Raw genomic sequence first — 20,176 nt, forward strand, 5'->3', positions numbered from 1 at the left:
AATCAAGAATATGTGGCACTATGCGCAGCTGGAGAAAGCACAGCCATCACGTTGAGGGTTGTTAACGACTCTTTTATTTGAATTTAGCACGTGCCCCTTTAAGGGCAGTGCTAGCTCAGTGTGTGGTGTCACCACATGTGTGGTGACACCATAATCGCTGCCCGAGGTGCGCACTGAGCAGGAGGTTTGAGTTAGGAAGAACCCCTGATGGTGCCATCTTCCCACAGCTGCCCCGCCATGTGGTGTTATACACAGGGCCGGTTTGCCATGAGAGAGTGTGCTGCCACAAATAAATCAATTCTAGAATAAGAATCATGCCTATGTGAATAAAACAAATAATCCTTTTCTCTAGGGTGTATTTCCTCAATACATCTATTAAATTTAAATCCCTCATTAAAACCAACTTCACTTTAGTTCTTGGCACTCCAAGTTGATTTATCTCATAATGGATCTAATTAAAAATTAAAATTCCTCAGATTGATATATTTTCATGTGCTTCTGCTGAGTTAATACATTTTTCTTGAATAAATTTCTCATCATCCACATTAGGGTCTTACAAATTTAAGTGTCCAAAACTCTGAATATATTTGCCAATTTACCATTATATATCGTCGTGCTGGATCAGTCACAACATTATGAATTTTAATTGGTAAATTCTTTTATTTTATCAAAATTGCCACTCCTCTTGCCTTAGAGTTAAACAAAGAAGCCACATTTCCAACCCAATCCCTTTTCAATTTTAAAGGTTTGTTTTCTGTTAAATGGGTTTCTTGCAGAAAAGCCAAGTCTACTCCCATTTTCTTAGTGTGTATTAATACTCTCTTTCTTTTAACAATCCCATTTATCCTGTTAATATTAAAATTTACAAGTTTCAATGCATTACTCATTTGAATTAATCATATTCAACCCCTTCCATCTTACTCCCTTCACTCTGCCCTACAAATCTCTAATCAATTCCATTACTCATTGTCCAGCATGCCATCATGCATTCTTTCTGGCAAACAAAAGACAGAAAGGAAAACATTCCTTTCTGAACAATGTACATTCCAATGTTCATAATATATACAATAATACTCCCCCACCACCCCCAAACACTGCCTCCCTCTATTTTACAGGGTCACAATTACACACATCATCCATAGTAGTTTGTATGGAATATGGAGTAAACCCTTATAGTTAAGTTTCTGATTATGGTCTTTCAGATGATTACAAATCAGTACAATTCCAGAATTTAGGATTCAGAAGTGGCTTGCTTGCAGAAAGGGAACATATCATGGGGTGGCATGGTTTGTGTAGCAGTTAGCCCAATGTTATTACAACCAGCAACCCGGGTTCTTTAAGGTGTTTGCACGTTCCCTCGGTGTCTGTGTGGGTTTCCCTTGGATGCTCTGGTTTTCTCCCACCCTTTAAAACATATAGGTTAACTGGGCAGCATGGGCTCATGGATTGGAAGGGCCTGTTACTGTGCTGTATGCCTAATTTTTAAATTTAACTACATGATCCTCATCTCAGTTTAATGCACATGATTCAGAATAATTCTTTCTTCCTTCAATCTGTTAAGGCTAATTTTTGGACAATGTAAAATTGGTGGAAAGTTAAAGAACGATAAAATAAGGTAAATATCCTCAATGTATTTCATTTTGCAAAGAGAAACCTATGTCACAAAAAAAAACATTGATAGGCATATGGGAAACTGTTTAATAAGCTTGAATGTTGTAAACATTGAGGCTGCTGGACAGACTAATTAGTGGTATTATGGCAAACTCTTGTGCTCTAGTGGGGCATATTCTGAGCTTCATTATTCTATCCCACAACATATCAAATGTATTTTGGCTGCAAGGTTTGAAGTTTAATTTCTTTATGGAGAAATATCTTTCTGTATACCCAGTGTTTTATCTAGACAGTCTTCATCAAAGAACTCTGGGATCTTGGTTTGAGACTTGATGTTGTAATTTGCAAGAAGGCTACTGTGCTACATGCCTTGATAGAACAATAATTCTGGCTCTTGATTGAATGACATGTTAGTGTAAAATGATGCTGAAGATTAGACCTGAGAATTTAAGCGTGGTTTAAAATTGTATTATGCGTTCATAACTGCATTTATAGTGATTAAAATGACTTGCATTTCATCCTATCAAGCAAGGTTAGGCATCGTTAAGAATGTTTGAAATTGTACTTGTCAATCGCTTAGTTCTTTGGGACCATAGGATTTGTATTGATGAAATGAGGTTTGTTCGTGATTTGGAAATAGCAGCATTGAACAGAACAGAGTAGAATTGGCATTGGATCAGTCAAGAACCACATAAATGATTGAGTCTCAGCTATTACAGCATAAATCAGTGACTTGGATGAGGGACCAATTTCATTCACATTGCAAGGTTAAAGTAGAAAGTAGTTAGAAGAAAGCAGAATTGTCAAGGGTTCATTGGCTACCTATAAGTGATTGGGCAAAGACATCAGAATTAGGAGCACAAAGGGTAATTTGGTCCCTAGAATGGTGCTGGTATTGTAGCTGATCTATTTCAATACAATTTTTCTGCCTTTTCACTTTAAACTTTGATTCATAACATTCCTAACTATGAGGAAAAACAATCTTGAAAATGGTGACAGATGGAGTATGAAAGCAGAAAATCCTAGAAACTCAGCAGTTTAAGCAGCATCTGTGGAAAGAGAAAGAGTTACTATTTAAGATCTGTGACCCTTTGTCTGAACAGGAAACGAGAGAAAATTGTTTTCAAAAGCAATGGAGGCAATGGGTAGAGCAAAGGAAGTACTGGTATCTGATAAGGTTACAAACAAGGTAATGTGGCAGTTACTCTAAACTCGTTACTGTCCCCTTTGTTCATACATCACAAAATTTGTTCTTGCTACTAGCCTTTTGATAATTTTTGCCACAAATTCTGGTGCAGGATTATCACCTGGGACTAGTTCTGAAATTTAAGTGAATATTCCTGAAGAGGATTTGTTGTGATTTATCATGTTATAATGATTAACATGTTATAAATTTCCTTATGTAGGTAATTGTATAGGATGAGGCTTAAATCTCTCAATGGTTTTCTCAGCAATCTCAAGCGTAACCTCATCTCTGGTAACTCCCTCACTCGCAGGAACTTGTATTCTTCCTCTGGTTTCCCCTTGCACTGACAGATTAAACAACAGAATGGTTTTGGTTCAACAGAGGACATATGACCTGCTGAGTCTGTTGTAGCTTTACTGGTGGCATAGCAGTCAGTGCAATGCAATTACAGCGCCAGCGACGCTAGTTCGAATGTGCTGCCGTCTGTAAGGAATTTGTATGTTCTCCCTGTGACCTGCATGGGTCTCCTCCGTGTGCTCCAGTTTCCGCCCACATTCCAATAATGTATGGGATTAGTAGGTTAATTGGTTACAAGGGTATAATTGAGTGGCGTGGGCAATAAGGGCCTTTTACTGTGTGATCATCTCTAGATTAAATTCAAATTAAGTTGGAGCAATAAAGCTGCACGACTGATTCTGCACCATTCACCTGTCCTTTCTCCTTAGTCCTGTAAATACTTCCCTTTGGGATACTTCTGTGTCTCTTGAATGCTGCAGTTGAATCTACTTCCATTCTTACCCTAGCAGGGCACTCCAGAGCTGGATACACTGTTTAAAGAAAAAAAATCCTCATTGCTTTGGTTTTTTTGCTAATCTATTTCATTATCTGTCCCTTGGAACTGGACTCTTCTATCTGCTCTTCCTATATCCATATTAGGATCTTTTCACAACCTTCTCTGTTCCAAGAACAACTCCAACTTCTCCAGTCTTTCCGCATAATTGAAATCCTTCATACCAAGAATACTTTTTTTCCACACTCCTCCAACACCTTGACAACTTTCCGAAAGTATGATGACCAGAACTGGACATAATGGTCCAAACTTGTCGAATTTCAGATTCAGATTTATTGTCAGAGTACCATAATGACATCATATACAACACTGAGATTCTTTTCCCTGTGGGTGAGGCAGAATTATCACTTATTGGCAATGCAAAAAAAAACTGACTCAGTGAAATCACGTAGACAAATAAATAAATGTAAACAAACTAGTACAGAGGAAAAAAAAATCAATAAAGTGCATAAGAGTCCTTAGTTGAGGAGTCTGATGGTGGAGGGGTAGCAGCTATTCCTGAACCTGGTGGAGTGAGTCTTGTGACACCTATACCTCTTTCCTGATGGCAGCAGCGAGAACAGAGCGTGTGCTGGATGGTGTGGGTCTTTGATGATTGCTGCTGCTCTCCGACAGCAGCATTCCCTGTAGGGAGGGTTTTGCCTGTGATGTCCTGGGCTGTGTCCACTTCCTTTTGCAGGACTTTTCGCTTGGGGGCATTGGTATCACCATACCAGACCAGGGCTAAACTTTTCTGTGCAATTGGGAAGGCAAAGTGGGAGTATGCACAGAAGATTCACTGACAGCTGTGACACAAGTCACCTGTTTCATGGGTTCAAGTCCCTAACAGATCACAAGTCAACACTGCAAATTAAAAACCATAATGCCTCCCTTCTGGACAGACTGAACATTTTCTATGGATGGTTTGATGAGAAAAACAGGATGAACCAAAGAAAGCTTTGTGTTCCCTGATGAAAGGGCCCCTGCATAGTCGCGGCTGAGGTGGAGAACCCTGTCCAATATGAACTGACACAAGGCGGAGGGACCAGACAACATACCTGATTGGGTAATGAAGGATTGCAGACCAATTGACCGAGGTTTTCACGACATCTTCAACACCTCACTGCAGCAGTCTTATCGTCCCTGAAGGGTTTAAGACAGCCACCATCATCTTGGTACCCAAGAGGGTTACAGTAACAGGCCTCAATGACCACCATTATGAATGCTTCTGGTGATGAAATGCATCAAAGCACACCTCCCAGAGACACAGGACCCATTTCAATTTGCCTACAGAAGAAACCATTCCATAGACAGTGCCTTCACTCCATCATGACCCATTTGGAGAATGACGCCTCATACACCAGTTCATTGACTTCAGCTTGGCATTTAATATGATCACTCCCTAGAGGCTGGTGGAGAAGCTGTCCTCGCTGGGACTTAACACCCCTCTCTTTAACTGGATTCTGGACTTTCTAACGGTAAGACCAGTCTGTCCAAGTCAGTAGCAGAATGTTGAGCAATGTCACGCTGAGCACTGGCGCACCTCAGGCCTGTGTGCACAACCCACTCCTGTTTCCTCTACTGACCCATGACTGCAACAGTGGCATCAAGTTTTCAGATGACACAACAGTAGTTTGCCTCATCAGAACAAGGATGAGTTGCACAACAGGCAGTAGAACATTTTGTGATATGGTGCAAGAGTAACAACTCGAGTCTCAACATGGAAAAGGAGGAGATGATTGTGGACATAAGGAGGTCAAAAAATGACCACCCTCCACTACACATCAACAATTTTGTAATGGAGAGAGTGGAGAGCACCAAGTTCCTTGGATTTCTCTTAACTAGTGACTATTGTGGACACATGACATCTCCTTATTTGTCAGGAAGGCGCAACAGCAACTGCACTTGCTGAGAAGACTGAAGCAGGCAAGGTTACTGGTCACCATTAGGTCACCTTTATACATAAGCTCTATCGAGAACATCCTGCTCATCTACATCAGAGTATAGTTGTTGCAGAGAAATGGATCGAAGATCAATCCACAGGACCTTAAGAGTGCCAGAGAGGATCACTGAAATCTCCCCCCCCCCACCCACAACCCCCCTCCCCAAATTGACATGATCTACCAGGATCATTTATCTGAAGAGGGTGCACAATATTATTGAGGACCCCTTCTACTCTGCACACAGCATCTTTCAGGAGTATCAGAGCCAGCACCACCAGGCTGAGGAATAGCTTCTTCCTACAGGCAATGAGAATTCTCAACAACCAAAGGAATTGCTCACACGAACCATCCGAGAATCTCATATTCATGTTTGTGTGTTATGTCTGGTTGTGCGTTTTGCTCTGAGGACCAGAGACCGCAGTTGAGTTGTACTTGTGCAATTAGATGATAATAAACTTGATGAGCACAGAAACAACCCACCACATCTGCACCACCAACTCCCCATCCACATGAACCCCAGTCTTTTATGTAGACGTGTGTAGACATGACAGCCCTGCCTGCACACCGGAGGCAAGTCTGAGGGATGATGGTAGATGCCTGCCTGTAAATCTGGAAAGTTCTCACACCTTACAGTAGGAAAACAATTCAAACCACTTCCATTTCTTTCACCTCATTTCTCGCTACTCCTGGTTCTTTGCCAATGTTCTTCTCCCAAACTGTCACAGCTTCTCCTTTACACATTACTGAAATACATCCATCTTACCAAGTGAAAATTTTAAAAAGGAATATGTGAGAAGACAAAAGAAAACTGGCAGAGACTTAATATTGTAAAAATATGCAATTTATGCAATGATCACAGTTTAGTTGAACCCTTAATTCAATAAATTCACATTCAAGATACAGTTGGCTGGAAACACAGCAAGTAAAATACCATCTGCAGATTTGCACAGTATTATTCTGGACCTGACAACCATTAAAATAGTTTTAAATAATACTTACAGCTGCAGATATAAGGCAGATGATTTTTGAATATCAAGATCTTCCAATTACTAATTTTATAACAAGCTGAAAATTATTTTTAATTTGTTCTTCAGGGGACAAATATCAACTTTTTAAAAATTCCCTTAATCCTTAGAAAGGGATATATTTTGTCCACCTCGGAGGGCTGACATAATCTCAGTTAATGTCTCGCCTCAAAAACAGCATCTCCAGCACGGTTGCAACTGCTCAGTCAGAAATAGGCCGATTGCATTTCACTTCACATTTCAGATTTCCAGCATCCAAATATTCGGCTTTCAAATCGTAACGCTGCATTCTTAAATTATTCAGAAGAATCAGTGTAATACATAATTATTTTGTGCAAAATTATGTTTAACATTTTACTCAGCACTTCTCACTCAAAGGACCACATGCACTTTGTCACTAATTGTTCGTGCAGACTGATGTGGCATCAAGGGAGCTGTTTTATTAGAATCAGTCCAGGTTCCGTCATAAAGGAATGTGTATGGAAAGGAAGCAAATACTGTCAAATACAACCTGGGCACTGTAACCAAAGATATTAGTTTCCATCAGTCCCTCAAGTACATTTCAAATGTATTTTAATAGACCTACAGTTTGATTCCTTTATTGAAGTGGACATTTTTGCATTTTTCAGTGTTGGTGATACGTTCAAAATATAAATAGAAGCCATGAAGATTGATTGGTGTGTTAAACCTTTGCAGTCCTCGAAATGCCATCAAGAGTAAGGGCAGTTCTTCATTTCAGCTTTAAATGTTCTGATGACAGAGTTGTTGAGATTCCAGGTCTTGCATACAAGAACTAAAGCCAAAACGATTGACCACGTCCTCACTGGAGACAGGATGAAGGCAACAGTCCCATAGGTCTTCTGCAGGAGGTAGCAGGCATAGACTTGCCAGGCAAGAAGCCCCATCATGCTAACATGCATGGTGACAGACCGGAACCACCCAGTGTACTTGATGTGGGACCGAAAATAGGCCCCGCGGCAGCGAAGTAGCAGGCACCAGCACACGTAGAGGATCAGTGGAATGTTAAAAAATGTCAACTGGTGAAAAGAAATTAAAATTGCATTTAAAAAGTGAGATTTCAATGATGGAACAATGGAAAAAATTCCAGAAAGGCACTAGTCTTCTCTAGAGGCTTTCCCATTTCTTGTCTCCTAACTATTAAACAAGATCCTTAGAATAATTTCAGCTGCTCTCATTGGTTTTCTAAGTTGGTGTTGAACTACTTTGTACTATAAATTAACAGGCTTGATCAGATTGTTGGCAGATTTTCTTCCTTAAAGAGCAGTAATGGACAGTCAGAATTATCACAAAAATCTAACAGATTCATGTCTTTATTTCTTTCAAAGGATGTGGATGCAGAGCCAATATTTACCTTTTTTTATCTATTGATTTCAGCCTATTTTCAGGTTCTTTCATGTTAAATCAAAATTTCTCTCATCTTCAGTGGAATTTTACATAGTGTTCTTTGGATTTTCTGTATTTTAAAAGATTTCTCCCAAAAGGTCACATGTTCCTTCTCACATGCAGAACAGGAGAGGGAAAATTTAAAAGGATGGCAATGGCCTGGAGAATTACTCCAATGAGAAGTGATCTCAGTAAGATTTTTTTTCATGAACAGGAGGTTGTATTTCCCTTGGCAGAGGTGTTGGTAAATACATTGGTTAATTGTTGATGGATAACAGGAATGGAAGGAAAGGATTTTCTTCCGAAAATGGGGTTCAAACTCACCAACACCTCAAGTTTTAAAAAAATACCTGGATGATCAATTGAGAGTCGCAACTTGCATAGTGACTGACGATTGAGGGGAAGTGGATGTATCCTAAATAGATCTATTTGTGACCAGCATTGGTTCTTTTGCCAATTACCTGTTTTCCAGCAACCAAATCGCCAACTAGTGAAAACAATTTCCATTCTATTTACTCAATATTCAGAATCTTGTTAGAAATAACTTGGAATGTTAATCTCATCTTTTAATTGCATTGATGATCTTTATCTGCAGTGTTTGCAAGGTCGTCAATTTACCTGAAAGATTCCAAGGAAAAAAGTCAGGCTTCCCTCCAAGAAGTGACCATCAACGACAATACCAAAGACAAAGCAAGCTCCAAAATAGCCATCTATAATCTCACCGATGAACCAGGGTCCTACAATGTGGCAAAGGTACAACTGCATTAAAACATGGATGACAAAACCACACAATCACCTCAGTAAACAAAACTTTTGCAAGAAATATTGTTGGCAAAGGATCAAGTTACTTAACTTACTAAGTCTAAGACCATGTGTGACTTAATCTCCATAAATCTGGCTTTGCCCTCTATCACAATCTCTGGTTAAAAAAAAATTATATTGTAGCGGCGGCGACACTGCTCCTGCAATAACACACACAACCAGACGGGTTGAGCTCAGTGAGCAGACTAGTTTATTGCAGATTGCTGGGCTGCACTTATACTCCCAGCCCGGACCTGGCTGAAAACTGCGCTGGAGGGCGCTGACGTCATCCGGGTGTCAGGTGGTCCCCAAGTGCGGGATTCTGAGCCCCAAGCTGGAAGGAAGGGAAAACCCAGACGGCGCCATTTTGGCTGGCTTCCCTGCCGCGTGGCTTACCAGCAGGTCCGGTTTGCCTGCCTTGTGGTGAGCCGCCACACAGCCCACCCCCAGAACCGGCACCAATTCCCTTTTTTGCCAGGCAGCCTCACTTCTTGGGCTGGGCAATGACCATGGGATTGGTGGGATCAAGGTGTGCTGGCTTCAGCCTGTCCATGGTAAACAGCTCATGCCTGCTGCCCAAGTCCAGCGTGAACGTCGAACCGGAACGCTGTATAACCCTATACGGCCCCTCGTATGGTCACTGCAGAGGTGCAGCGGTTGGGCCCTGCTGAACGAAAATGAACTCTGCAGAAAGCAGCTCGCCAGGAACGTGAGTCGGGCGGGTGCCGTGCCTGGGCGGCGGTGGGGGTTCAAAGGAGTCCAAATGTGCCCGGAGGTGAGGTAGTAGTTCATGTGGCGACCGCTGGGGGATTGTGAGGTGTGTTGACGAACTCACCAGATAGTGCCAACGGTGTACCATAGACCAGCTCATCTGATGACGCCACCTGCAGATCTTCCTTGGGAGTGGAGCGGATGCCCAGGAGCATCCAAGGCAGTTCGTCCATCCATTTGGGTCTGGTGAGGTGGGCCATGAGTGCCGACTTAAGGTGGCAGTGCAGACGTTCGACCAGTCCATTGGCCTGTGGGTGGTAGGCCGTGGTGCGGTGTAGCTCCAACTTGTTAGCGAGCTGTGCCCAGAGCGCAGATGTGAAGTGGGCACCCTGATCGCTGGTGAGGTGAGCCGGGATGCCGAACTGGACGATCCAACAATGCAACAGGGCTTGGGAGCAGGAGTCGATGGAGGCGTCTGGCATTGGGATCGCCTCGGGTCAGCAAGTGGTGCGGTCCACCACCGTAAACAGGTAACGTTTGCCCCGGGAAACGGGTAAGGGCCCGATGATGTCCACGTGAATGTGGCTGAACCATTCTCAGATGTACTCGAACTCCTGTATGGGTGCCCTGTGCACCTTGGACGTCTGGCAATGGGTGCATGTTCTGGCCCAGCCTGCGATCTGCTTCTGCAGTCCATGCCATACGAACTGTTTTGCTACCATCCAGACCGTGGACCTGATGGACGGATGTGAAAGGTCGTGGATGTGACGGAAGACCTGCCTGCACCACTGCTGTGGAACCAATGGCCGTGGGGTGCCCAAGGAGATATCGCACAGGATGGTGCATTCGCCACTCGGAGTCGGGAGGTCTCGGAACCACATGCCAGTGATGGCAGTCTTGAAGGCCCTCGTCTCCTCATCAGCTTCCTGGTCCCAGGCGAGCTGGTCGAAGTAGAGGCCGGGCGTCAGCGTGCAGATGGCCGGTCATGAGAGTGCATCAGCAACCATATTGTCCTTCCCGCCTTGTGCCGAATGTCGGTAGTAAACTCCGACATGAAGGAGAGGTGACACTGCTGGCGGGCCGACCAGGGATCCTTTGTCATCGCGAGCGCACGGGTGAGGGGTTTGTGGTCGGTGATGATGGTAAAAATCTTACCCTCCAAAAAATAGCGGAAATGCCGCACCACCAGTAACTCGCGGTCGAAAGCACTATACTTGCGTTCTGGCGGGCAGAGCAGGTGGCTGAAGAATGCCAGCGGCTTCCAATGCCCATCCACCTGCTGCTCCAGGACGGCTGTGGCAGAGGCATCGACAGAGAGTGCCATATGCAGGTCGGTGTGGAGGTGGGCGAGCATGGCGGCTTCGCAAGGGTGTCCTCGAATGTGGTGCAGGCTTCTGGGTTCGAAGTGAGCGTCTTGTGCTTGGCTGCGATGAGTGCGAACAGCAGCTGCATGATGCGCGCAGCTCCCGGGATGAAGCGGTTGTAAAAGTTGACCATACCCGCAAATACCTGCAGCCCCTTGAGGCTGGTCGGGCATGGGAACTCCCTGATGGCGGCAACCTTCGCAGCGGCGGGCGTGGCTCCTTCGACTGTGACGTTATGGCCCAGGAACTGCATGGATTCTTTCCCGAACTGGCCGGGTTTATGGTAAGGCCGAAGTCAGCCAGCCGGGAGAAAAGGGCACGTGGGTGGGCCTTGTGTTGCGCCCGCTCCTTGCTGGTGACAAGGATGTTATCCAAATAAATAAAGACGAAATCAAAGTCCCTGCCCACAGAGTCCATGAGGCGCTGGAAGGTCTGAGTGGCGTTCTTGAGCCTGAACGGAATAGGCCAAAGGGTGTGATTATGGCCGTCTTGGGTATGTCCTCAGGATGCACCGGGATCTGCAATCGTGGAGAAGACCTTCGCGCCATACAGGTTGTCCGTAAAGTTCTGGATGTGAGGGATGGGGTAACGGTCAGGAACGGTTTCCTCGCTAAGCCGTCGATAGTCTCCGCAGGGACGCCAGCCGCCAGAGGCTTTTGGGACCAGGTGGAGCAGTGAGGCCCACGGGCTGTCGGACCGCCGAATGATCCCCAGCTCCAACAGGTGCGAAAACTCCTCCTTCGTTACCTGGAGCTTGTCAGGCGGGAGCCAGCGTGCCTTGGCGTGAACCGGCGGGCCCTGAGTGGGGATGTGGTGGAACACCCCGTGGTGTGGCGAGGTAGTGGAGAACTGTGGCTTGAGGAGTGTCGGGAACACGTCCAGGATCTGCTGGAACTCGTCTCTGGGCGTGCTGATCATGGCCGCCTGCAGTTCCTACCTCAAATGTCCACTAGAAGCCAGTGTGAGAGGATGAAGTCTGTACTCAGGATGGCAGTCGGGAGGGACAAGACGGTGAACCTCCACGCGAAATTCTGTTGGCCGATCTGGAAGTGGACTGTCTTGTCTCCATATGTCCGGATTGTCGTTGCGTTGGCCGCACAGAGGGGAGGTCTACGAGGTCGGTTCATGGATTCGATGGCCGTGGCTGGTATGACACTGATCTGGGCTCCAGTGTCAACGAGGACGCCGGCAGCTGACTGAGTCCCACAGGTAGAGAAGGCTGTGTCCTTGGCCAGCCACTTCGGCCAGCCAGGTCTTTTTCCCTGGAACGAGCAGGGCTGACAACACTTCCGAGCCTTGGCTCCCCAGCGCTGGTGGTAGGAGCAGAGGCCTGAAGCAGATGCTGTGGCCTTGGTTATACTCTTGGGGGGCCCTGCAGGGGCCGGGTGCTCTACTGCAGTGCTAGGGGCAGGCTTGGCATCGTTGTGCCCCTGCCTCATGACCTGCTGGACCACTTAGCCTTCCGAGAATTGTGCGAGCAATAGGTCTTGGGCCTTCTGGGCGACCTTCCTCGGGTCAATGAATCTCTCCTGAACCAGCAGTGGGCAGATGTCCCCAGGCATATGTTCGAGGAAGATGTGCTCGAAAAGTGGGCTCACCCATGAGCGCGAGCGTCTTGTCCATCAGTTCCATTGGGGGCTTGTCCCCCAGGGCGCTGAGGTACAGCAACCGAGCGGCACACTGGTGTCTGGATAGTCCGAGGGACCTGGTAAGCAGTCACTTGATGGTCCTGTATTTGTCCTCGGTGAGTGAGTGCTGAACAAGGTGTAGCACACGTCTGGTGGTGGCCTGGTCCAGAGCAGCAACCACATGGTAGAATTTGGTTGTGTCGGATGAAATCTGGCGGAGGTGAAACTGGGTTTCTGTGTGGCCAAACCAGGTCTCCAGCTCCTGAACCCAGAATTCAGGTAGTTTCACGGCTATAGCGCTGATCCCAGGCTCGCTCAAAGAAGTTTGAACCAGTCGGGGTCACCAATTGTAGCAGCGACTGCACTGCTCCTGCAATAACACACGCAACCAGGCTGGTTGAGCTCAGTGAGCAGGCTGCTGGGCTGCACTTATACTCCCAGCCCGGACCTGGCTGAGAACCGCGCTGGAGGGCGCTGACGTCACCAGGGCATCACGTGGTCCCCCAGTGCGGGTTTCTGAGCCCCGAGCTGGAAGGAAGGGAAACCCTCGACGGCGCCATTTTGGCCGGCTGCCCTGCCGTGTGGCTTACAAGCGGGGCCGGTTCGCCTGCCTCGTGGTGAGCGGCCACAGTATCAGGTTTAAACTCAGTGATAAACTTGCTGCTGGTGAAAGTGAATTGTAAACATGATCAACTTGCACACGGAAAGTGTTCAGTCTTGAAGGTCTGGCTTTAATTTTCTTTTTCTTTAGTCCAAATCATAGATTCCCTAAACAAAATCTTTCTCTCTTCACAAATGATGTCCCATTAAAATTTAGCCAGGATCCAATTAGCTCTCTTGGTCGTTTTCTGATTCTTACTATAAAATTTTAATTATCTGTATCTCAAGTCTTAAATCCTAGACTTGCACATTTCCTAACTTCGTTGTTCAGAAAGTACATTTTTCAATTTACAATACGGTAGAAGCTGAATCCAGCCATTGAGACTGTGGTGACCAATTACACCCATTTAAACAACAACCTGTACATTTTAGAGGGTGGGAGGAAAACCCATGCAGGTCATGAGGAGAATGTACATACTCCTTACAGACAGTGCCTTTCAGTGTAAAATGAATAATCTCACATTTTATTACAATGAAATAATTTTGACATTTTCCTTTTACTTGTCTATTTTAATTATTCGAGCCACATTTGGAAAATTTGGAAATAGGCTGTGTGTTTAACAACATGGGACATAAGTCCATATATGTCAGGAATGTAGAAGGTTGCAGGAAGTCCAACACAAGCTCTAACCTCCCATCTGTTGAAGAGATCCATCGGAGGTGCTGCTTCAAGAAGGCAGCCAAACATCATTATGGACCCCATCATTTGAGGAGGATTAGAATATAAAATGTTATATGTTATACTGATGTTGTAAAGAGTTGTGAGAAGTTTTGGGCCCATATCTTAGGAAGGATGCATTTGTGTTGGAGGATCCAGAGGAGATTTAAGAGAATGATTCCAGAGATGAGATGGTTAAAGTATGAGGAGCATTTGATGGCAATGGAGGTGTACTCACTGGAGATGAGGAGGGAATATCATCAAAACCTACGGAATACTGAAAGGGCTGGAAAGAGTGGATATGGAGATGTTTCTAGTAGGGGGAGAGTCTAGGACCAGAGGGTACAGCTTCAGAATAAAAAGACATTCCTTTAGAAAAGAGATGATGAGTAATTTCTTCAGCCAGAGTCATGAATCTGTGAAAATAGTTGCCACAGACGGCTGTGGAGGACATCATTGGTTATAGAGGTTGATAGGTTCTTGATTAGTGAGGTTGTCAAAGGTTATGGTGAGGAGAAATGGGGTTCAAAGGAAAAAAAAACAGCCATGATTTGAATGGCAGAGCAGACTTGATGGGCTGAATGGCTTAATTCTGCTTCTAGGTCTTGTGGTCTTCCACCTACTTCATTTAAAATGCAATACTTCATAATTTGTTTATTGGATGTCCTTTTCCTTTATTGTAAATTTAGATAAAGTACACAACTGCTGTAATTTAAACTTCTGTGATTCTGGCTTCAAAAAGGTTGCGGGGGCGATGAAGAGTAAATCTATTTGATTCACTCAAGAAAAGCCTTGTGTAGTTATTGCATTGTGTCCACTGCGATTCCAGTGGCCACAATTAGTGACCCCGATGAGTCCAAAAACATATTTTGGATAAACATGGACTCTGCAGCCATTGCTGTGAAGCTATCACCAGTGAGGGCTGTGGCAGTTGGCAAGAAACCTGCATGTATGGGACCAGTTGCCCCAGCGAAAATTTCTGGTGGAGATGGGATCAGAAGTTAGTGCATTTGTCACACACCATCCTACCCCAGACCTGCAACTATGAGCAGTTAAAAGTTCCAACATTCTGACCTTTGGCACCAGGAAGATGAATGTCAAGTTCGAGAATCACCTCCACACTTGGCTATTTATTATAGCAGCAATATCCCGAACTTTGCTTGGCGCAGATTTTTTTCGGGCTCATTCATTCCTTGTCGACTTAAAAGGGCATTGGCTAATAGACAGAACTACGTTTCAGACTATTCCTCTGGCAGACTCCTATACCCCTGCTCTGCACCTTCAAACATTAAGTAAACCAGTAGATTAATTCTCCAAGCTGTTGGAAGATTTCCCTGAGATCACTACTCTACAGTTTTCTGCCTCTAGTGCAAAGCATGATATTATTCATTGCATTTGTACTAAGGGTCCTCTTATCCATGCTAAAGTGTGCTACTTGCCTCCAGAGAAGCTGTGCTTAGCTAAGGAAGAATTTGCCAAGATGGAAGAACTAGGTATAATTCATAGGTCTGACAGCCCCTGGGCATCTCCATTACATATGGTCCTAAAACACAATGGAGGTTGGCAACCTTGTGGAAATTACAGACGGTTTAACAATGTCACCATCCCGGATAGTTATCCGATATCTCATATTCAGGATTTCTCAGATAATTTGCATGGAGCAAAGATCTTCTCCAAAATAGACTTGGTGTGTGGCTATCAAGTACCAGTAGAGTCAGAAGACAATCCAAACACAGCAATAATTATCCAATTTGGGTAGATCAAATTTTTATGAATGCCATTCGGATTAAAGAATGGCGCTCAATCATTTCAACAGGTGATGGATGCTTTAGGACATGGTATGACCAATGTTTTCATTTACCTCAATGACATTTCAGTGCCAATGGGATTAAGGAAGAATATTTGGAACATCTTCATTCACTTTTTATTCTTCTTAAAGTTTGGACTCACCATCAATCCAGATAAATGCATTTTTGGATAAGACTCTACTGCCATCCGAAGTTAAGGCCATTACCAAATACTCAAGACCTGCTACGGTTAAAAGCCTGCAGGAATTATTGGGAATGGTAAATTTTTACTGTCAGTTTCTTCCAGGAGCAGCTCACATCAAGAAGCCTCTTCTCGATTTACTGCCTGGAAACTCCAGAACCATCCATTGGACTGAAGGGGGAAACCATGCCTTCTTGAAGACAAAAGATTTGCTGACTCATGCCACTAAGCTCAGCTACCCAGCTTTAAATGCAGCCACCGCCCTTTCTACAGATGCATCCAGTGTGGCCATAGGAGGTGCACTTCATCAATATGTCAACAGGCAATGGAAGCATTCTTCAGCCATATCTTCGTGAAGCAGAGAAGAAATACAGTGCTTTTGATAAGGAGTTTTTGGCCATTTACTTGTCTATTCGACATTTCCATTAACATGCCATTAACATTGGCATTTTCCAAGGTCTCAGAGCCCTGATCAGCTCGACAACAATGATCATTCATTGCAGAATTCTCCACGAAAATACCACATATTTCCAGAAAAGACAATGTAGTAGCTGAAGCACTTTCCCGCTCTGCTCCACCTGAGGTTTTGTCTGTAGATCAACATATTGACTGCACAGCTTTGGCCGCAGCCCAAGAACATGACCATGAGATGAATGCTTAATTGGACTGCAATCATGAACCTGCAATTGAAAGATGTCCAGTTTGGAATTAATGGCAAACTACTCCTCTGTGATATATCAACATGACACCCATGCCAGTTGTTCCAGCATCATGGAAACATCGAGTATTCAACTCTGTGCATGGTCTCTCACATCCATTGATTAGATCGACTGTTCGTATGGTTTCAGACAGGTTTGTGTGGCACGGTCTTAAAAAAGACGCTACACAAGTGGCGAGGTCCTCATTGCCTGCCAAAAAGCAAAAGTTCAGCAGAATACTAAGGCGCCACTGCAGTCCTTCCCGGCTGTTACTCAGCATTTTGCTTATGTCCACGTGGACATTGTTAGTCCACTTCCAGTTTCAAGAGGATACTGTTATCTTTTTACAGTAATAGACAGGTTTAATCGATGGCCCAAGGCCGTGCCTATGGTAGATGCTACTACAGACATGCTACTACAGAAGCTTGGCATTCCTCAGTTCCTGGGTGTCTCATTTTGGTTGACCGGCACATGCTACTTCAGATAGAGGACCACAATTTACTTCCTCGCTGTAGATGGCTTTGTCTCGCTTGCTCGGTACAACAATTCATCATATGAATGCCCATCATCCCCAGGCTAACGGAATGGTGGAAAGATTTCATCGACATCTCAAGTCAGCCTTGATGGCTCGGTTAGAGGGCCGGAACTGGGCTGATGAGCTGCCCTGGGTATTACTGGGCATCAGAACAACTTCAAAGGAGGACCTACAAGTTTCATCTGCAGAGCTCATGTACGGGGTACCATTGGTGGTTCCAGGGGAGTTCATCCTCTACTATTCCAATTCCAGCGATGATCCTAAGGAACTGTTGAGCAGGTTAAGGGAGACTGTAGGAAAATTGACCTCTATGCTACCATCGTCACATGGAGAACACTTCTTTTGTGCCCAAAGACCTCAAAAACTGCAAATATGTCTTCGTCCAAAGGGGAACACTGGGTCAACCTTCATAAACGCCCTACGAAGAACTTTTATAGGATACTCAGGCATACTAGGTTGACCTGCATTTCGGACATCGGAGGGAAGTCACAGTCTTTCACTATTAACAAGCTTCAACCAGCTTATGTGGACAAGTCTTCCCCAATGCAGCAGCCAACAGTCCATCGCAGAGGTCGACAACTTAAAAGGGACAAACCTTTCTCCCGGTTCTGGGGGGACGACAGTGGGCGTGTAGCAGCGTTATGGCAGCACGACAACTCGCAGGAGGCATTGAACCGGCCATGTGACGTCAGTGCGTGTCAACTCTGGCTTTTAAAAGATTGCGCAGGTGATGGAGTAGATCTTTTGGTGTGGTTATTTTGTTGTATCCACTGTGATTCCGGTGGCCACACTATCATTGAAAAACATCTTTTAGGTTCAAGAGCCTCTCCATTCTTCTATCTCTAACCTCCTCCAGTTCTTCAGCCCTCAAACCTCTGAATTCCTCCAATGATTCTGATTCGAATGATTCAACAGATTTGTGTTGTCCTGCCCGCATCACTGGACTGGACAGGTCAGCAAAATTTAGAAACACATTCTTACGATAAACTCCAAGATTACAACAAACAGCCGGGAACCCTGGATGCAGGGAAGGAAAAATGGAGAATCAAACAAAACAGTTGGCACAAAGGAAAATGGGGAGAGGAGAGGAGAAATAATGCTCATCAATTGCAAGAGGTTAATGGAAATTTCACAACACCGGACTACTTCTTTAGAAAAGCTAATTAAAATACTCACCCACTGCTATGTAGAATGTGAATAGCAATACAGGATAATAGAGTATGTTGGTCTTAGATAGCACATGAAATGAAAAGTTCATCAGAGTGAAGAAACCAGGGCTCTCTGGAGGAGACAAGAGATGATTTTAAGTTTTAAAAGGACTTCATGGAAGCAGCACAGGAAGAGGTCATTCAGTGATCGGTCAAAGCTATTCAATTAGTCCCAATTTTTAATAGCCTTGCACAAGTTTCCTTTACAGGCGTCTGTCCAATTCTACTTAATTTTTTTTAAAAATTGAATTGGCTTCCACCATCCTCTTGGGCAGTATCAACGCATTAAAATGCACCTCTTTTTCTCATGAGGGCTTGAATGTTACTGGCAAGTCTAGCACTGAACGTGCACCTCAGTTATGGTAAACTGCCTACATGAACCACTGAAGTGTTGCGATGAAGATTTGCGAGTTAGCTTTCTCAATTAATTGTACCTGCCTGCTTGCTACAAAATCCAAAGAGGACTCGAGGGATATAGACAGTGAGCGGGCGAAGATCTGCCAAATGAAATGTAATATTAGAAAATGTAAAACATTTGAAAAAGTATATTACTGGTTGGCAAGTGAGGTGCTGCAGGAATTACACAACTTGGCAATACACAATATATAAATGATTTGGAGTTTGTTTTCTTATATTTCAAGGGACTGACATTGGGACAAAAGCTAACACACTTTTCTTTTTTAACTGCTTGCCATGGTTGCATGTCAAGTTTTTGAGACTCACAGACAAGAATGTCACTCTCTCTTCGACCTAGAGCACCCGAATAGAGATCTGGGGCTCAATAAAGGAAAGGTAACTGCAATTCTTTGTGATGGTACAAAACATGAATTGCCTAATTGTACATGAACAATATAGTTTTAAATGACCTATCTGACCAGGTACATAGGTCACTCAATAAATTCGCTAGCTTTGGCCACTTGCAGGGAGGAGGTTTCTTCCGATGGGCTGCATTGATTCTTTCAGCAGTCTCTCCAAACACCAGAGGGATATTGAACATAACCTACATTTTCAACAGAATTTAGCATCAAACTGTAAAATGCACAGTTACCTTCAAGATGTGGCTTCATCATGTATCGAAAGGCAATGATTACGAGGATATTCGCCAAAAAGACCAAAATAAAGATAATTCTGAGCTACAAAATAAAAAGTTGCATCATTAAAACCTATCCGGTTCAAGACATCTGGGGCTTCAGTACTGTCAGCTAATTGTTATTTTGTTCCTTTCCTCTCAAGACTGATGGTGGCACATCCTAGAGTGAGCAAGGCAACCAGGTGACTCACAGTGGAAACTATGGTTTGGACTTCATACACAATACTCTGTCAAGGGCCCCATCCATGGCTTCCTAATATTTGTGATGATCAGTAACATTTGAAACATAGAACAGTACACCCCAGCAGGGGCCCTTCAGCCCATAATGATGAGCTGACCTATACAAACCTACTCCACAATCAATCTAACCCTTCCCTCCCTCACAGTCCATAACCATCAAACTGGTTAACAAGGGTCACAAGGCCGAGACTGTGCCCCTTGTCATATTATCTTGTAAAAGGTAAGATTAGCAGTTTAAAAGCATACATTCTTATGGATTTGAGAATAACAATAGATTCTTGCACTACAGATTCTGAGAAAAATAGATGGGGTGATACACTTCAGATAACAGGTTAAAAGAACCGACAGCTTCTATTTTTTAAAATTCTCCATTTATAGACTTCAAACTACAACAGGTTTTGGATACTTCTGTCTAATACCACAAATTATTAGTCTATGTACATTCGATGCACTAGAGTTTAACAGAAGCAAAGATCACTGTCCAACACCAAATTATCAGCCTGAAGATTTTAATTATATTTCCATAACATATTTTCTTTGTAGTATCTTTCTTCAGGCTATTCTCGAACCATATATGTGCATACCTACTGTTCAGT

At 44.2% G+C, this 20,176-nt stretch overlaps 1 protein-coding gene across 11 annotated transcripts in view; it reads right to left on the reverse strand.

Annotated features, from left to right (window-relative positions):
* Positions 1-3,413: 3,413 nt before the first annotated feature.
* The window catches only part of tmem62 (transmembrane protein 62), a 72,651-nt gene continuing 55,888 nt past the window's right edge, over positions 3,414-20,176 (reverse strand). For 6 of the 11 annotated variants that reach the window (XM_069917326.1, XM_069917324.1, XM_069917327.1 and 3 more), the window contains 5 exons: positions 19,299-19,383; positions 18,685-18,747; positions 18,219-18,323; positions 8,617-8,735; positions 6,996-7,631 (listed from right to left, as the gene is read on the reverse strand). In XM_069917326.1, coding sequence (XP_069773427.1) covers positions 7,305-7,631; positions 8,617-8,735; positions 18,219-18,323; positions 18,685-18,747; positions 19,299-19,383 — 699 coding nt within the window. In that variant the 3' untranslated portion in view covers positions 6,996-7,304. The other 5 variants (XR_011351459.1, XM_069917329.1, XM_069917328.1 and 2 more) reach the window with 5 other exon arrangements.

The sequence above is a fragment of the Narcine bancroftii genome, chromosome 2 (genome assembly GCF_036971445.1).
Source record: "Narcine bancroftii isolate sNarBan1 chromosome 2, sNarBan1.hap1, whole genome shotgun sequence".
In the NCBI taxonomy this organism is placed as follows: Eukaryota; Metazoa; Chordata; class Chondrichthyes; order Torpediniformes; family Narcinidae; genus Narcine; species Narcine bancroftii.